Source organism: Nansenia antarctica (assembly GCF_963989245.1).
Source record: "Nansenia antarctica genome assembly, chromosome: 2".
NCBI lineage: Eukaryota > Metazoa > Chordata > Actinopteri > Argentiniformes > Microstomatidae > Nansenia > Nansenia antarctica.
This window is the reverse complement of record NC_137675.1, coordinates 82053084-82073087: the sequence shown is the minus strand read 5'-3', so window position 1 is coordinate 82073087 and position 20004 is coordinate 82053084. Positions and strand designations below refer to the sequence as shown.

General features: G+C 42.5%; 1 protein-coding gene across 1 annotated transcript; it reads right to left on the bottom strand.

Annotated features, from left to right (window-relative positions):
- Positions 1 to 340: 340 nt before the first annotated feature.
- On the bottom strand, positions 341 to 11801 carry LOC308150743 (beta-1,4 N-acetylgalactosaminyltransferase 1-like; the record flags this gene model as incomplete). Its single annotated transcript, XM_080523543.1, has 9 exons — positions 341 to 525; positions 912 to 1140; positions 2631 to 2774; positions 3553 to 3720; positions 5494 to 5590; positions 7661 to 8087; positions 10572 to 10712; positions 11358 to 11464; positions 11662 to 11801. The coding sequence occupies 9 exons, from the start codon at positions 11799 to 11801 to the stop codon at positions 341 to 343; spliced, it is 1638 nt and encodes a 545-aa protein (XP_080379669.1).
- Between the last annotated feature and the right edge of the window lie 8203 nt (positions 11802 to 20004).

The following is a 20004-nucleotide window of genomic DNA, read 5'->3' as shown; positions in this document are numbered from 1 at the left end:
GCACTAGGCCTATTGATTCTACTGCAGTATGACTGGTTCCGCTGTAGTACGACTACCATCACTTTATTAAATTATTCTAGTTTATTAGGCCTATTACTTACTTTATTTACTTTATTCTATTATTGTGATTGTGTATCCTGCTGCAATGCCAATATTGAAGGACCTAAGCCAAAACATTTTACTCTTGTTTACCTGTACATTGGATGTAATAAAAGCTATTCTGATTCTGATTCTGCTGACGTGGACAGAAGTATATCATGTTTGGAGAGTAAAAAAAACATAACCAGAGAAATTCCTCATACGACATATGAATATATTTCCTGGGACACTAGACTTATATCTATCCATAACGAATACATTTCAGATGGTTCTTGAAGAAGTGATGGCCCAGTTTGAATTCACGATCATCCTTCAGGTAACGGAAGTTAGAGTACAGCTTGTTTCCTGCCTTCTTGGGCTGATGTGCGATGTTGACATGACTACAGGTGGCCACCAGGAGGCTGCCCAGGCCGTCCATGAAGAACTCTGAAACAGAGGGAGGGAGGGATGAGGAGAAAGAAGAAGGATGGATGAGTATACTGTAGCGATAATTCCCAACAACTGAATAATACCTGAAGCATTCGTAATGGGGTTAAAACAACAACTTGTTCACGGTCAACCAAAAAATATATATATTTAAAAGGGACAATCTGGGATTGCTATATCCATATATTAAAATGTTTAATTGATACTGCTCTTTGATTCCCAGATTGCACCTTTCATAAAACCTTGGTGACTTTAAATAAACCGTTGGGAAGAGAGTGCAACTAAACTAGATGATTGTGTGGACCCCAGGAAGAGCAGCCCAGCTGTTGCTTATGTAATAGATAATGAGGATAAACAAATAAAAATAATATATAGTAATATTTCACCCGAGTGTGCCACTCTCTTCAGCAGGGGGTCGAAGCCAACTCTCCTTATAGCGTCTGTGCGACCCAGGAGGAAGTTGACCACCCCGTCGGTGAAAGAACATTGTGGGAAACCAGGAAGGCTTTGGTATTTGATCTTTGACTTCCTATTCAGACAGCCGCCATCTTCCCCGCCGCCTTCCTCGTAGACCAGGGAGAAGTGGAAGGTGTTGCCGGCCACAGACGCGCCCACCTGCTCACACACAGAGAGAGGTAACAGATTGAGTTGGTGAAAAGGTCAATGCTTGCAAGACAGACTGGGTTTGAATCCAGGTTTATTTTTGTCATGGTATTGTATGTTATGTTATGTTATGTTAATTTCATTTATAATGCGCCCCCCATCCAACTTTTACATCGGCCCGGGGCGCAGCCCGGGTAAAGGAACAGATAAAGACAAAGACAAGGAACACAGAAAGCAATCAGACACAGACGACTTAAACGTAAAACTCATACAATTCACAACAAATAGGGAGTAGATTTAGGGAATGTCATTTTGGAAGAGGTGGGTTTTTAACTTGGCTGTAAAGGAGTCCAGAGTGGGGGCAAACTTGATGGCAGAAGGGAGCGCGTTCCACAGGGTCGGTGCTATCACCGCAAAGGCACGGTCACCCTTCCTCTTGAGGTTGGTACGTGGGACCCTCAGGCTGAGTTGGGCGTCGGACCTGAGCCTGGGTCTGGGCCTTGAGGAGGTAGACTGGTCCAGGAGGTCCTTGATGTATGGTGGGGCGAGACTGTTGAGAGCTTTAAAAACACAGGTGCAGATTTTGAACTTCACTCTCTTCTTCACTGGGAGCCAGTGAAGGGAGATGAGGACAGGGGAGATGTGGTCCCTCATTTTGGTGCCTGACACCAGCCTGGCAGCGGCATTTTGGACTAGCTGCAGGCGGTAGATGGTCTTATCAGGAAGTCCTGCATATAGTGAGTTGCAGTAGTCGAGCCTAGATGATATTAGCATGAGGACGACCCTCCTCAGGTCACTGGGGGTGAGGAAGGACTTGATCTTGGCTATGATGCGTAGTTGGTATAGACATGCCTTCACGACGGAGCTCACTTGTCGGTCAAGGTTAAGCTCGGAGTCAAAGATGACACCGAGGTTCTTGACATGTGGTCTGACAAGGGTGGACAGGCTTCCCATGTTGGTGCTGAGCTGAGTGATGGCGGTGGTGTTGCCGATGAGGAGGATTTCCCCCTTGCTCTCATTCAGCTGTAGGAAGCTCTGGGCCATCCACTCCTTCACATCGCGGAGGCAGTCCATCAGGCGCTTCAGATCGGCGGGGTCGTCAGTGTTGATTGACAGGTAGAGCTGGGTGTCAATCAACACTGACACTGACACTGACAACATTGTAGTAGAAACCATTGTTGACACTGTGTCTCATGTTTGTTAGTACAGACTAGTAAAGACCAGTAAAGACCGATTAAGACCAGTAGAGTCCAGTGAAGACCAGTAACACCAATCAAGACCAGTAGAGACCAATAAGGACAGATAAAGACCGGTAGAAACCAGTAAAGACCAGTAAAGGCTGTTAAAGACCTGTAGAGTCCAGTAGAGACCAGTAGAGTCCTGTAAAGACCAGGAGAGTCCAGTAAAGACCAGTAGAGTCCAGTAAAGACTAGTAGAGTCCAGTAAAGACCAGTAACACCAGTAAAGACCAGTAGAGTCCAGTAAAGACCAGTTCTTCTCACCACGTCCAGTTCAGGCATCGCCTCCATCACCTCCACCAGACTCTCGATCTTGGTCTGCGCTGTAAACAGGAAGTCATCATCCACCCACAGCAGGTACTTTGTGGTTACCTGGGAGATGCCCAGGGTCCTGCCAGCAAACCAGCCCTGAAGACAACAGCCAACCAGGAAACAGTTAATATAAATAGTTATTATTATAATGCTAATACTAATACTAATTTGTATTATTAGGGGACTAATACTACCTAATATTGGCCGAATGGGGGTGCGAAAGCAAGGGTTGAAATTGCCAACTTTGAAACGTTCCTAGTCCTGTGTCAATGCCATGTAATACCATGTAAGCATAGATCATATTACTAGTGAATTTTGGGTTAATATGAATGTGGATTCTGCCTATTTTTAATAGTAAATTAATAAGTGGAATTGACCTCAACCGTCATAGAGGTAGGCTGCAGGATTTGACTATGAGTCATCATTTCAACAGCTTCTATTCTATCCAGGTAAAGATACTGGCCTGTAAGGAAACTTTGCAGATGTTTCCAGCATGTATGAAATATGACACGTTTCATAAACACGGAAATGGATCATACAAAACTGGTCTGATGGGTGATAGTTCTGCACCGTTAGACAATGAGGACAGTGTTTTGAGTGCTGATGGAATTGTTTGATTTGACGTGCAGTAACCACATGTTCACCAAATGTTCCAGCTTGGAATAAATCAAATGACATGCAAACATTTTATTTTGAGAAGACATGACATTATTTTGAATGCAGTGTTTGCTTTTGCAATAGATTTGTGGACTTTAGGGTTTTGTGTGTACGTTTTTGGATTTGTGTTAACAGTTAAGAGAAAATGCTTTGAGAAAATGTGTTTAAGCGATAGAGAAAAACTGTAAACAACAAACTACATTACTGTGGTTTGTACCTGTGCCGGGGGCATGATGTACTGCTCTATATTGGATCTGTTGACTTTCTGAGGCTTCAGGCTGTCGTCAGCGATGATGATCTTCATGACTGGGTAGAAGGTCCTGATGCTGCTGATGAGGCGTTGGAGCTCGCTGTACCGCAGGAACGTCTTGGTCACGATGGTCACCTGGGAGTTGACGTCTACCGGGACAGATTATCACTCTGGTTAGATGCTGTAGTGATGTCTACAGGGACAGATTATCACTCTGGTTAGACGCTGTAGTGATGTCTACAGGGACAGATTATCACTCTGGTTAGATGCTGTAGTGATGTCTACAGGGACAGATTATCACACTGGTTAGATGCTGTAGTGATGTCTACAGGGACAGATTATCACTCTGGTTAGATGCTGTAGTGACGTCTACAGGGACAGATTATCACTCTGGTTAGATGCTGTAGTGATGTCTACAGGGACAGATTATCACTCTGGTTAGACGCTGTAGTGACGTCTACAGGGACAGATTATCACACTGGTTAGACGCTGTAGTGATGTCTACAGGGACAGATTATCACTCTGGTTAGACGCTGTAGTGATGTCTACAGGGACAGATTATCACTCTGGTTAGATGCTGTAGTGATGTCTACAGGGACAGATTATCACTCTGGTTAGATGCTGTAGTGATGTCTACAGGGACAGATTATCACTCTGGTTAGATGCTGTAGTGATGTCTACAGGGACAGATTATCACTCTGGTTAGATGCTGTAGTGATGTCTACAGGGACAGATTATCACTCTGGTTAGATGCTGTAGTGATGTCTACAGGGACAGATTATCACTCTGGTTAGATGATGTAGTGATGTCTACAGGGACATATTATCACTCTGATTAGACGCTGTAGTGATGTCTACAGGGACAGATGTCAAACACATCACGTTGCAGTGGATTTAAAGGGTGTAAATGTGGTAACAGGTTACAATGAGGATACAGGTCTGTTGAAAGCAGTAAACTCCATTAATGGCAAATCTAGTACCTCACTTCCTTCCCATATTAAATTAAATGACACTGTATGTCCAATTTCTGATAAAACATTTTTTTAGCCTTTAATGAACATTGTGGCCTTTTCAGAGAGGTTATTCTGACGCTCCAAATTCATGTATGAATATGGTAGATTGTACTTCCTCTTCCGTATTCCGACCCGTTTCACCTGTTGACATCCTGGATGGCGTGTCCATGACTGGCACGCCATGAATGCCAGTCTGATTGGGGAGGATAAACTGGATTCCTTCTTGACACTAACAACTAACCCATACATCTCTGTCTTGCCTCTGGTAGTTTTCCTAGGGCCTGGAAGACTGCCCATGTGACTCCCCTACATAAATCTCCAAGTTTTCATATTTGGCAAACATTTTAGAAACCTTAGCGAACACTCAACTTAAGTCATACCTTTCAAGTTATCCAATTCTTAGTCCTCTTCAATCAGATTTTAGAGCAAAGTATAATACGATCACTGCTGTCACGTTGGTTACAAATGACATTACAGTCAGGTGCAACAATTTGGGCACCACTACACATCCACTACTAAAATGATCTACCTTTTCCCATGTTATATCAGAGTGCTTGCAATTCAAGAAGGAACCACATGATAAAAGGTTTGAATGTTTAAAAAGGAATGGTTACTGCTTTGGATGCCTAAAGAAGGGTCACATGAACAGAGACTGCACTAATAAACTGGACTGCCAAATATGTAAACGCAAGCATCCCACACTGCTACACATTGATGACAGAAATTCTAAAGAGGTTACTCAAGAACACCTGATTCCCTCAGAACCTAAGGAATCATCTGTCAACAGTGCACTGGTTTCAGCAAATCAAGTTACAGGGGCCGGTAAGAAATGTGCCGTAGCCATTGTTCTGGTTCAGGTTAAAGCCGCTCAAGGTAGCAAGTCTGTCTTAAACTACGCCTTTCTTGATCCAGGCAGCTCGGCCACATTCTGCACTGAGAACCTCATGAACCAACTGAATGCCAAAGGACGCAAGACAGAACTCATGCTGAGAACTATGGGACAAGAAAGACCTGTCAAGAGCTATGAGCTTAAAGGACTAGAAGTGGGCAATTTAGATGGCAGTGGATATATTGAATTGCCTGAAGTGTACACCCAAATCAAGATTCCTGTTTCAAAGGAAAACCTACTTACCCAATCAGACCTGAAAAGATGGCCTCATCTCAGTGGAATCGAATTGCAAAGGATCGACGCAGATATTGAAATTCTAATAGGAATGAATGTTCCTAAGGCAATAGAACCCAGGCACATAATTAACTGTCAAGGGAATGGACCATACGCAGTCAAGACAGGGTTAGGATGGGTGGTCAACGGCCCACTCAACTCTTGCTCTGCTGCTGAGGATGCTGGAACTATATCAGTGACAGTTAATCGCATTTCCATGGATAATCTGAGGGATCTGCTAATTGGGCAATACAACCAAGACTTCCCTGAAAAGGAATACGAAGAGAAGAAAGATGTGATGGTGAAAGAAGAGGGAAGAGAATATGAAGTTGTGGAGAAAATTGTGAAAGAAGGGGCCGGAGGAGAGAGGCCATATCACTGCTCCCAGTGTGGGAAGAATTTCACCCAGGCAGGAGACCTAAAGAACCATCAGATGATACACACAGGTGAGAAGCCATATCACTGCTCCCAGTGTGGGAAGACTTTCAACAGGACAGATTACCTAAAGAAGCATCAGAGAACACACACAGGACACAAGCCATATCACTGTTTCCAGTGTGGGAAGAGTAACAAGGGAAACAGGTGCAATACCTTGCGGACCTGTTCTGGCGGAGGTGGACTAAGGAATATCTTTCACTCATACCACTGCCGGGGCCCAAGGGTCTTGTTCGGAGTGTTTTAGTTCAGACAAAGACTAACATTCTACAAAGACCCATTGATAAGCTCTGTTTACTACTAGAAGCCGAGAATTGAGCTTAAAACAGTTTGATGATGTCCGATTCCCAACCCCCTGACCCCCTATGCACACATTCAAACACACATTCCCCTGAGACTCATGCCCCTGCACACACCTACCCTTTCACACATGTTCATACACATGGACTTTGCAGCATCTCACCTCATCTACTCTTTGGAATATCCCTGGAGACTGTATATTATAGTTATGCCACCATGGACACTTATACAGCATGGACTTATTATGATTTATGTGGACTCATGATATTGATATGAGATGATAAATGTATATTGAAATATTGATGAATATGATGTGATGTAATGCAATGACATGTGATTTAGCGTATTTGGTATATCTCATAGATTTGTTTCATATTAGTTATTTTGGCTCCATTTAATATTTTGTTGTAATTGTTTTTGCTATGGCGTCAACAATTAGGGGCCGGTATGTTGGAGCCATATTAGGGCCTTTTGAGTTCAGTTAAGAGAATCTACTAATAAGATATTTTGTGTTTATTGTGTGTTGAAAATTATGAAATATCTTTATGAAATGTTTTGTTTACCTTTTTGACGTTGGATGTATGTACCTTTAACGATTGATCACCTACCTGATATTGAGCTAATTACTGTGAGGAGGCACCTGGTAGATGGCTTTATATAGGAGATCATTATGTGTGTTCACCAGGGAATGGTGGATCTGATTAAGTTTTGAATCGCACAGCGGGTGGCAGTGTATCGTACAGAGCTCAAGAGATATAAAGTATGATAACGATCCATATAACGTACTGCTTTAAGAAAGTCAACCTTAGTTTGGTTCAGTTTAATAAATTGTTTTATTTTATAATTCCGACTATGATAGTCAAAACAAACAGTCAAACAATGTTCAAAAATGTTAACCCAACAGAAACAATGGTCTATAACAAATACCAGTGCTTTTTTGAACTCACTTAAATAAGTAATGGGAAGTTAATTTAATAGAAAAGAGGGGAATTGCTGAGGAAGAAAAAAAAAAAAAAAAAGGAGAATCACTGTGGTGGTCGACGGACTTCACAGAACCAGGCATGGCGAGTCGCTGCAGTGCCCCATCCGAGTCGAGTCAGCTTCGTCTCCATGGATGGTCATCAGGTAGTTCTTCGGGGGGCTGGTGCGACCACCGATCAGAAAACCATTCTTGCAGTTCAGTGAAGGCTCGAAGGGGGAGGTTGTGGGCGACACGGTGGAGCTGGGGGGAGCTGGGGGGCGCCGGGGCCTCGGCCTCGTACAACACGCAGATGGAACCGTCCTCCCCGATGCGGTAGGACACCTCGTAGGGGTCTACCCACAGCGTCAGCTCCGGGGGCAACAGCCAGAAGAGCTCTTCGCTGGTAAGTCCGATACGACAAGCGGCTCTGCCGATGAGAGGGTCCATTTCATGATTAATCCGGATGCAACGGAAGCCGGAGCCCTTCTGTGGTCGGTCGGGGAACCAGTGGTCCTGGTAGCGCTCTGTGAGTGACTGTTGCAAACAATCTCTGAACACCTGGAGTTGGTGTTCGCTGAGGAAGCCTCTGGTTCTCAGAAGCCTGGCGATTAACGTCGCCGCGGCCGTTACTTCTGGGGCCATTTCAGCTCTAGCTGAGTATCCTTGGTTCATATTGTCCTGAAGAATATTATTATTATCTCCCACTCGCTGAAACGTTAAATTAGTTTCTTTACGACAGGATTGCTTTGAGAATTCGATGGGAAGCGTCTACCAGGAAGCGTTGCTATGGGCTAGCGTTGCTATGCAAAATTCATTATTAACAGAAGCGCTGCCACGCGCATCTACCGTCTTTGTGTGTGTACATAGTGCAACGCAATATAGTGGAGCTTCTTACCTATCCTAAAGGAAATTAACCAGTTAAATACAACTTGTACATAATTCAACATGTCCAATCAACCTGGGACAGCCGCTGAGGCTGAAGAGCTTTATAAAAAACGTATTGCAACTCGCAAAGGTAAACTGGGAGTATGTACAAGGAAGCTCAATGAGACTAAAGCTTTGCTGGTGGAAGGTGGAAATATTTCTGATATAAATAATTGTATGGACATGTTCAATCAAGCTCTTGGTGAATTCAACCAGGTACATCATTCTTTGCAAGAACTCCTCTCAGAGGGAGAGAAAGAGTATGACCATGTGAATGAATGAATGAATGAATGAATGAATGGTCTTTATTGTCATTGATATAGTACAGGTACCAAACAACGAAATTTGGGAGGGGGGGCTCCCCTGGTGCTAGGAAAAAAAAAAAAAAAAAAAAAGAAGGGAAAAGAGCTGGTTTACATAAAAAAAGGCTATGTACACTATCCACTATGTGGAGTGGTATCAGCCCAGGATGATGAATTTTAGCTACTTCATCAAGGAGGTCGATGCATGGCAAAAGGAAAGGACGCAATCAGGAGTGACACCACAGGACAGCATCTCCAATGTGTCAAAAGGATCTAGAACCTCTTCTACCGCATCTAGAGCATCTTATGCAGCAAAATAGGATCTGCTGAAAAGGCAGCTCTGGAGGCTCGACGTGTTGCTTTAAAGGACAAGCATGCCTTACTGCTGGAGGAGACCATTATCAAATCTAAAATGGAGAAATTGGAAATGGAGGCAGAAATAGCCGCAGCGGATGCTAAAATTAAGGTCCTCCTAAGCAGTGATGAGGCTAAGCAGCCACCAGGGGATGATATGAACACCTACTATGAGGAAGCCTGTCGGCCAGTAAGCCTATAAAACCTGGAACCTACTGTTGACTCTCCCATAGAATTCATGCAGATGGCTGCTGTACCTAAGACCCCACTCCAGAGGCACTTCCAGAGTAGCCCTCAGGATGAGGCAGGTGCATCTAGTCCACCACAGCAACATCCCTCAAGAAACAGACAAGCGTCTCATGAAAACCCCAGTAATATGGTACAAAGTCAAATTGCCGATCTCATCATCATGCAGCAGCACTTATCCCTACTACCCAAGAGAGAGGTGCCAGTGTTTGATGGGGATCCTCTATTCTATCAATCTTTCATCCATGCATTTAAACATCTAATTGAGGATAAAACTAGTAGATGGGCTATATGGATCGTTATCATACTTTATATCTCTTGAGCTCTGTACGATACACTGCCACCCGCTGTGCGATTCAAAACTTAATCAGATCCACCATTCCCTGGTGAACACACATAATGATCTCCTATATAAAGCCATCTACCAGGTGCCTCCTCACCGTAATTAGCTCAATATCAGGTAGGTGATCAATCCTTAAAGGTACATACATCCAACGTCAAAAAGGTAAACAAAACATTTCATAAAGATATTTCATAATTTTCAACACACAATAAACACAAAATATCTTATTAGTAGATTTTCTTAACTGAACTCAAAAGGCCCTAATATGGCTCCAACATACCGGCCCCTAATTGTTGACGCCATAGCAAAAACAATTACAACAAAATATTAAATGGAGCCAGAATAACTAATGTGAAACAAATCTATGAGATATACCAAATACGCTAAATCACATGTCATTGCATTACATCACATCATATTCATCAATATTTCAATATACATTTATCATCTCATATCAATATCATGAGTCCACATAAATCATAATAAGTCCATGCTGTATAAGTGTCCAATTTGTCACAGTTTGTCACCATCTATGGTTCCAGCTATTATTATTATTATTGTTATTATTATTATTATTTTCATTCTTCTGCACTTTATTTGCCCTGTTGCACATGGCTGCCTCGTAACAGATCAGTCAGGGTACAATGTTAGATCACGTTTGATCACACGAGATTGGGGGATGAGACTATACTGATGCTTACAATACTACCTCTGCACGTACTGTATATTACATCGTTACCTATCACTACCTCTTGTTCTATTTATATCATGCCCTTATATCACAATTTGCACTTCTGATTGGATGTTAAACTGCATTTCGTTGTATTGTACTTGTACTCTGTTCTGACAATAAAGTTGAATCTAATCTAATCTAATCTAACCAAGGTCTAACTCAGATCTAACTCAGGTCTAACCTAGGGCTATACCAGGACTAAACCAGGTCTAACCCAGGTCTCCAGTGTGTACGCGGTACACAGTGCTGGTGTAGGTGAGTCGTTCCAGGAGGTTGTTGAGGTCAGCGAGGCTGGGGGATTGGAGAGTGATCCGACCCTGACCCTGACCCTCCACCTGGCCAGGCTCAGGGTACTCTACAGCCAGGACACCGCTGGACACACGAACACTCACCTGCAGGTACAGAACAGGGCTCACACCATAGGCTTATATTCCCTGGGTGAGACCCACCATAGATATCTTATACTTCCTGGATGAGACCCACCATAGACAGTAAAAGTGAAGCACTGTACTATAAGGGTCAATCATAATGAATGAGTTGCAGATCTTAACATGAATAAACAGGTTTGAAGAGTACTGCAGCCATCCTTATGGGACATTGATAGTGATTTTTGCTGCACATAGGCATAATTTCAGTAAAGGCATTGATTGTATTGATCATTCATTCATTCAGTGTATTTTCAATATCCATGTTGAAAAACCTTTACTGAAACCAGGTTTGAAAACCATCACCAACTAACGTTTTGTTTTTACACCTGGTAGCGACGAAGACCCTTGAAGGCCCTTGAGTTTCCAACCAACCTGGTAATTTGTTGTTGTTGTTTTTGTTGCATGCAGAGCTAAACCTGAAATGATGTTGAAAATAAAGTTACCTGAATAACAAGTTTGTTCATTTCCACAAATGCCATTGATAACTAGTTTAGGAAGTAACAATGACTAGTGGTGTGTGTGTGTGTGTGTGTGTGTGTGTGTGTGTGTGTGTGTGTGTGTGTGTGTGTGACCTGGTATGAGGCTCTTCTGGAGAGGGACCACAGTGAATCCCTGGATGGAGTACTGTAAAGGGGAGTTAGACGGAGCGAAGAGCAGCCTGTTCAGACTGGACTTGGTCCTACAAGAGATGGTATATTTGGTCGATTTGAATTCAAATATTTGTACACACACACACTCACGTAAACACACACGTGTAAACACCCACACGCACACGTACATGCACACACACAATAATAAATGCCATCCTGCCCTCATAACAAGCCTAACATTAGAGGCAGGAATGTTCTGTGACACTATAAATGCCATCTCTCCCACCTGAGGAGGTGTTTCCTGTACTCCTCTGCTCTCCGTTGGACGAGGTCCTCATACTGGCCTTTGGGAAGGTGATCTCTCAGTGTGAACGACCCTGCTGGACAGGAGCACGGGGACGGTGGTGTGGAGCTGGTGGATGGCATGGCGCTGGAAATACACAGGTATGAGCTAAACAGCATGACATAGATTTACCTTCACAGTATTCAGTAGCTAGTAAAGTAGTACTACGTTTTGCTCAAGAACTCCTCTATATGCAGTTCTACCTAGAACCAAAATGAGATGTACTGACATGCTTGGTTTTCCTATGTGACGTGGCTGTATACAAGGGCTTCTCACTCGCACTGTTTTTACCGGTCGACGAAAAGATCGCTTTGGACGTTTAGAATGGAATCTAATGAATCGTTTGCGACATTGATGAACATTATTGATAAAGGTAAGCTCTTTATATCTGTTATATTAAACATAGACCCGATTCTCGGGTAACCGGTGGGGCGGTGGATAAGAAGAGGTTTTAAGGATTATGTAAACACACTCATATTGACACGGCTTCAGCCTACACCTTTTTGGTCCTGGTGTTATGAATTGTGACTGTGTACATTTTTAAAATATCTGTATTGTGAATTGTATAGGGGACCAAAATAAACATTCTCAATCAATCAATCAATCAAATCCCTTAAGGATCCTTTAAGGCGCTTTGAGTTGCATCTACGAAAGGCGCTATATAAATAAAGTTTCACTTCACTTCACTTCACTTCACTTATGTAAACACACTCATATTGACATGATCCCTTAAGGATTATGTAAACACACTCATATTGACATCATCCACCTGGGACGATGAGTAACTGATGTGTCCTCCTCTGTCTTCCTTTGGGGGAACACCTGACTTGGGTAATACATCCAGTAGTACATCATCCAGTAGTGAGAGAAGACACAGGAGAAGGACCACCAGCCTGCTGCGTCGATCCATCTGTCAGGAACGAACAGGTTTTAGTTAACTCCGCTCTCCACTGGCAAGACGGCTGTCTCTGCAAGCACATATGCATGTATGTCGTTAATTATCCAGGAAATACAATGAACCGCCTATACTCATAAAAACAGATTATTTTCTAAGTTGTTGGAATTAATTTCAGTTCCCCAATACAGTGTTAAACTAAACACAAAATGCCATTCTGGTTAACCTTTTTGTGTTTCTAATTCGACCATAGCCTAGTCTTGACTCATTTGAATATATTAAGCCTGAAAATGCGTCTCTGTCTCGCGTTGCGCGCATGACCTTGTCTTGGTGTATTAAATTCATTGCATGAAAACGTTGCTTCTCGGTCTGTCAGTCTCGATAGTGTAAGGCGATCAACTTCTCCAGAATTGATTTAATTGAGTCGTCACTTACAAGCGAGTTCGTTTAATCTCAACGAGACGTCCTTGATATAACTTCTAAGATAAAATGATCCAATCAAATATTCGGCACCACTACTGAACTGTTCTTGTTCCCGGTCAAATCTGACCGAGAGCAACTTTCATCAATCATAAATATTGTGTTTTACATTTGATTGCCTCAAGGCCTTATGATATCCTCCACACTAGGCATTTGAACATATACAATTGCTGACTAACCACTGGCATTGAATTTTGTGGTTTTAGTCAACTTTGTAACATCGGTGGTGTTCCCGGTCAAAAATGACCGCCATAGGAAATTAATGGATAACACAAGTTGTAACAAGCTACAACATTCCAGGATGTATCAGACCTGTTCAAATACCTCATATATAAAGTTTGACACATTTCAAACTAAACAATTAGGTGTTTGTTATGGGAACCCTTCTCTTTCTCGTGCTTATTTGCCCATCCGAACCAGACCTTCCAGACTAAACATTGTTTAGTCTGGAAGGTGTGGTTCACCTGGGGTGAAAGAGAAGGGTTCCCATAACTCTGGAAGGTATGGTTCTGATGGACACATAAGCACGGGAAAGAGAAGGGTTCCCATAACAAACACTGAAATGTATCAAACGAAACAGGTGTTTGTTATGGGAACCCTTCTCTTTCCCGTGCTTATGAAATGTATCAAATGAAACATGTGTTTGTTATGGGAACCCTTCTCTTTCCGGTGCTTATATGCCCATCCCCCCACGTGAACCACACCTTCCAGACTAAACTCTCACAGACCCCCTATATAAAGCTTTATTTGTGCTTTGCTCTGAATTCACTCTGTGAACACAATGAGTAAGCGGCTGTCTAAGCGATTATCTGTCAGAGAGGCTCTCGACCGAATTTTTGAACCAGATGAAGAGGAGATTGAAGTTGAACCAGAGATAGAGGAGGATGTCTCAGAATTGGAAGACAACACCGATCCTGACTTCGATCCAGAATGTTATGAGACAGACGGCGAGGAAGAGGCCCCTGAGGAAGAGGCCCCTGAGGAAGAGGCCCCTGAGGAAGAGGCACCTGAAGAACAGGCACCTGAGGTGACATTCCAGTCCAAGGGTGGCAACTTGCTCTGGTATTCATCCTCCCAGGATAGAGCAAGCAGAGCGAGAGTGGAAAACATCATAAGGATGACACCAGGACCAACGCGGTATGCTACATCTCGTCTGGATGACATCAAGTCCAGCTTCCAACTGTTTTTACCAGAGTCCATTGAGGAAATTGTACTGGACATGACAAACCTGGAGGGGAGGCGTGTGTTTGGGGACACATGGAGAGCACTGGACCAGGTAGACCTTCAAGCCTACATAGGTCTGTTGATTCTAGCAGGAGTATATCGGTCAAACAATGAGGCTACAAAGAGTCTGTGGGATGCGGAGTGCGGGAGGCCTATATTCCGGTCCACTATGTCAATACAGCAGTTTCATGTCCTGTCGAGAGTTATCCGATTTGATAACAGAGATACAAGACCTGCCCGCTGGCGAAATGACAAACTGGCTGCCATCAGGAACGTTTGGGACAGGTGGGTGGAGCGCCTACCACTGATGTACAATCCAGGCCCTGAGGTGACAGTTGACGAGCGCCTGGTCCGTTTCAGAGGTTGCTGTCCCTTCAAGCAGTACATCCCAAGCAAACCAGGCAAGTATGGAATCAAGATCTGGGCAGCATGTGATGCCAGGAGCAGCTATGCCTGGAATATGCAGGTCTACACGGGAAAACCTGTTGATGGAAGGCCAGAAAAAAAACAGAGCATGCGTGTTGTGCTGGACATGACAGCCGGTCTCAAGGGGCATAATATCACATGTGATAACTTTTTCACCTCATATGCGCTTGGTCAGGAGCTGTTGAAACGCAAGCTCACCATGGTGGGGACAGTGAGGAAGAACAAGCCTGAACTTCCCCCTGCGCTGGTGTCAACCAGAGGGAGAGAGATACTCTCATCAAATTTTGCACAGTATATGTTGAGATGTTGAAGAACTGATCCAATGTGTTGTTTGGCAGAGATATATAGAGTTTCAGGGCCTTCTTATTTGAAATTCTCAAAAACGGAAATGAAATATAAAATGTCTACTGTGTATTTAGTCACATTACAGTAATTTGGTCATATCTAAGTTCATTTTTTAACATCTCACAGGTCTCAGCTTTCACCAGGTACCAAATTGAGCAAATTTGACCATGTAGTTTTGGAGATATGAAGCAGTTAATCAGACCGGTCTAATTAGACCGGGAACACCAAGGATGGGGGGGCAAACATGAACACAACCCAAAGGTTAATCCATTTCTCACAAGAGCAAACAAGGAACTTCCTGAGGGTACCATCAGGTGGTGGAAGGTAAATACTTTGTGTTTTATTGAAGATTAGTTTTTGTGATTGTGATTGAGAATGTTTATTTTGGTCCCTTATACAATTCATAATACAGATATAAAAAATGTACACAGTCACAATGCGTAACACCAGGACCAAAAAGGTGTGGGCTGAAGCCATGGCTTATTGCGCCTACCCTTGTTACATGTATGGTTTTTCCCCATGAGTGCATAATCAAAACATTGAAACTTTTATAAACAAAATTTCACTTACGCATCTTAACAGAAAACTCAAAAGTACCAAACAAAAAAACTATATTAATGCGCCTACCCTTTTTACATTAGTGGTTTTCCCCTTATGAGTGCATAATCAAGACATAGAAACATTTATAAACAACATTTTACTTACGCATGTTAACAAAAAGTTCAAAAATACCAAACAAAAACTATATTTATACCTCTGTTTTATACTTGTTCCCTACACACAATCCAACTGTCAACACTGTCACTGCACTTAACTTTTTAACTTTACTTACTTCTGCTCATGAGGGTTTGTCATCATCAGGCATTGCAGGGTGATAGAGGAAGCTTCGGCAAAGTGGCGGAGGAGCTATTTCAGGTCATCCCTGACAAGGACCTGTACATGGATGCAGGACCTGACCGCTGTAGGACCTGTGCTGTGGTGGGGAACTCTTGGAATCTCAAGCGGTCCCACTACGGAGCCCTCATTGACCTTAATGATGTCATCATAAGGTACTGATGCGTGTTGTGCATCAGTCTGTTTTCAGAGAGGTTTATTGAGTACACAAAGACATTTGCTTATGAAGAGTAAACATCTCTCTATTCCACGTGTCACACAGAATTAACAAGGCACCTACCAAAGGCTATGAAGGGCATGTGGGGACCAGAACCACTCACCACATCATGTACCCAGAGAGTGCTGTGGACCTGGACAACACCACTCATCTGGTTTTGTTCCCTTTCAAGACTCTGGACCTCAAGTGGCTCCTCGGTGCCATAACCACTGGTGAAACAGTCAAGCGGTGAGTGTTCTTCCAGGTTTTCTTTTGACTAGTTTGGAAGTAGTGTATCTACTAACAGCCTGTTAATAACATGTTTTATGTCGTGTTTTGAGTGCTCTTTTAGAACATCACCGTTCTTCGTCACGTTTTTTGACACCAAAAGCCATAATCACACAAATGATCAACTGGTGTGTTTTTTATTTATTTATTCATCAGCACATATGTACGAGTTAAAGAAAGGATCAAAGCCAACAAAGACCTGGTGAGTCAATAAGAAACATGAGCTACTGTCGTAACATATGTAGCGTTTCTCTACTCGGGTTGATGCTGTGCACATAACCACATAACCACCTTTCAGGATATATATATACAGCTCTGGAAAAAATTAAGAGACTACTGCAAAATTATCCGATTTTTGTCTGCTGCTTGACCTTGTTCTGGAAGGATGGAAGCAACCTGACGCTCACTGTATCCCTCCGCCAGACAGAATTGAACCCTTCATTTGAGAACTCCCCTTTATTACCTGGGTGGCTGAAGCTGGAAACCTCCTCTTCTAGCCCTGCGTCACTGACAGCTCTTGCACATGCACCTTTAAACTTCTCCTCTACTCTATACGCAAAAAATACTATTGTTAAATCAACACTCAGGATCTGGAATCAGTTTAGGAGACATTTTGGTTTAAAATCATTTTCTTTATTAGCCCCAATTGCGGCTAATCCTGTCTTTCCCCCCTCCTTGATAGATAGAGGTTTTCTATCCTGGTCCACTCTTGGTATTACAACATTCAGGGATTTATATATAGAAAACACATTTGCATCATTTGAACAACTGTTTGAGAAATATTCACTCCAGAGACTACATTTCTTTAGATACTTGCAAATACGTAGCTTTATCCATAATATCAATCCCCAATTTCCCAATCTCCCAGTTGCCACCCCTATTGACCCCTTTTTGAAACCTGTACCTAATACAAAGGGCATTATATCTGTTATTTACAACTTTATTTTTACATTGCGCCCTTCCTCATTGCAAGATATTAAAAGGAGATGGGAGGAGGACCTAGGTGGAGAAATTACAGAAGACCTGTGGGAGAAAATTCTACGTAGGGTCCACTCTTCATCAATCTGCGCTAGGCATGGGCTGATTCAGTGCAAAGTTGTCCATCGCACACATTTTACTAAGGTTAGACCAGCTAAGATTTATGATGATGTCGAGCCCACCTGTGACAGATGCCATCAGGCCCCTGCCACACACGGTCACATGTTTTGGTCCTGCCCCTCCCTACATAATTTTTGGTCTGACATTTTCCAAACCATTTCAAAATGTATTGAAACTCCGATCTGGCCCACGGCCCTAACAGCTTGTTTTGGTGTGCTCCCTGCCAATCTCTCACTACCATCATATAAAGCTGGCCTGGTCGCCTTTACAACGCTTCTGGCCAGACGTTTGATTTTACTGCAGTGGAAATCCACCAATCCTCCATCTCACTGTGTGTGGCTTAGGGACATTTTATACTTTATTAAAATGGAGAAAATAAGATGTGTCAGGGGGGGGATCAACACTTAGATTTTATAAAACATGGGGTTCTTTCCTTAACTATATTAGGGCCCTACACCTGCCAGATGCTCCATAAGGAGTAGGCCATCTGGTAGACCTACCCAAAATTACTCAATTGGGACAGCTGGGTTAGGTTGAATGTGTGTGATTAACTAGTGGAACCATACGGACCCCATATATTTCTGACTCTTGACCACTATACATTAGGCTACTGCTTATTTGTTTTAGGGTATACAGACAATTTATTTGAATATCTGGACCTCCAAGCTATGTGTGTTTGTTATGTGTGGTTTCTCTTTTTCTCTTTTACTTTATTTTATTTTATTTCATTTATTTTTTACGTCCTTTTTGTTGTTGTTGTTGTTGTTGTTGTTGTTGTTGTTGTATGCGTCTGTGGGTATATATGGATGTTGTATCATTTGATTACCTCTCTGGCTGCTCATGTATTTGTATGACCCACTACTTTATGTTATGGAAAATCACCAATAAACAAATATTTAAATTAAATTTAAAAAGAATTGAACCCTTCACTCAAAACCTTTCTTTTCAACTCTTTTGGCAAGGTCAATAGTATAAAAATGTATACCCAGTACTTTTGAGGTACTACTAGCACTGTTTTTTCCCTCCAGCCTATTGCAAGAGGATAGTGATTTTATACTTTTCCTTGCTAAATAAGATTCGGTTCAGGTGATCACCTAATCAGTACCTCACTCAGTAGATTGAGGTGTGCCTGTGTTAGAATTCAAAAGACACTGGAATGGAATGGCTACCATTTATGTAGAGATGCTGATTTAAGAAATAATTGAAGTGGTCTCTTAATTTTTCCCAGAGATGTAGCTTATGTGACATAACTACACTGATTAAGAGAGCTATGTAATTCATAATTCATGCAGGTAATGGTCCTGCATCCTACTTTCATGACATATGTTTATGAGATTTGGCTTGATAAACATGGTCGATATCCATCCACGGGAATAATGGCTCTGATATATGCCATACACATATGTGATGAGGTAAGCCTTCCTTTCTATAACAGTAACAATGTTCTGCCAATATATATAGGGGAAATAAGTATTGAACACATCAACATTTTGTCCAGTAAATGTATTTCCAATGAGCCTTTTCAAGTGAAATTTGCACCAGACTTCTTTGGAATTAACTCAAACAATCCAGACAAAAAAATCTAAACATCAAAGTCCATATGTAAATAAAGTTATGTGGAATGAAGTGGAATGAAACAGGAAAAAAGTATTGAACACACTAAGAAAAAGCAGTACACCACAGCAAGGAAAGGCAAGGAACCAGCTGAAAACCATACCTAATTAGGAGGCAACTCTACCTCCAATCTGTGCTATTTAATGTCAGCTGGGTTAGAATATATTGATATTGATGGGCTATAAAAGTTTTTTTGGGTTAACACGGTGCCACACAACAAACATCTAATGATGGGTAAAAGCAAAGAGCCGTCTCAAGACCTTCACAACCAGATCGTTGCAAAACATGAAAATGGAATTGGCTACAGACGTATTTCACAACTTGTGAATCTTCCAGTAAGCACCATTGGGGCATTATCCGTAAGTGGAAGCAACATCACTCCACCATCAACCGGCCACGCACAGGAGCTCCTCGCAAGATTTCTGATCAGGGAGTCAGAAGGATACTTAGAAGAGTAGCCAAAGAGCCAAGGACCACTAGGAAAGAGCTCCACAAAGACTTGGAGGCAGCAGCATATGGACTTCAATGTTTAGATTTTTTGTTTGAGTTAATACCAAAGTCTGGTGCAAATTTCACTTGAATAGGCTCATTGGAAATACATTTACTGGACAAAATGTTGATGTGTTCAATAATGATTTCCCCCACTGTATGTACAGCTCAGCTCACTAAGGTAACTTGTATACAACCTGCACTGGGAATCAGTGGCGGCTGGTGCTAAACATTTTGGGTGGGGCACAGGTTATGGGGGCATGCTCCACGGGGAAGAATATCAACTTTAAAATCTGGATTTACAGTCGATTTTAGCATGAGAATAGCTCTACCCCCC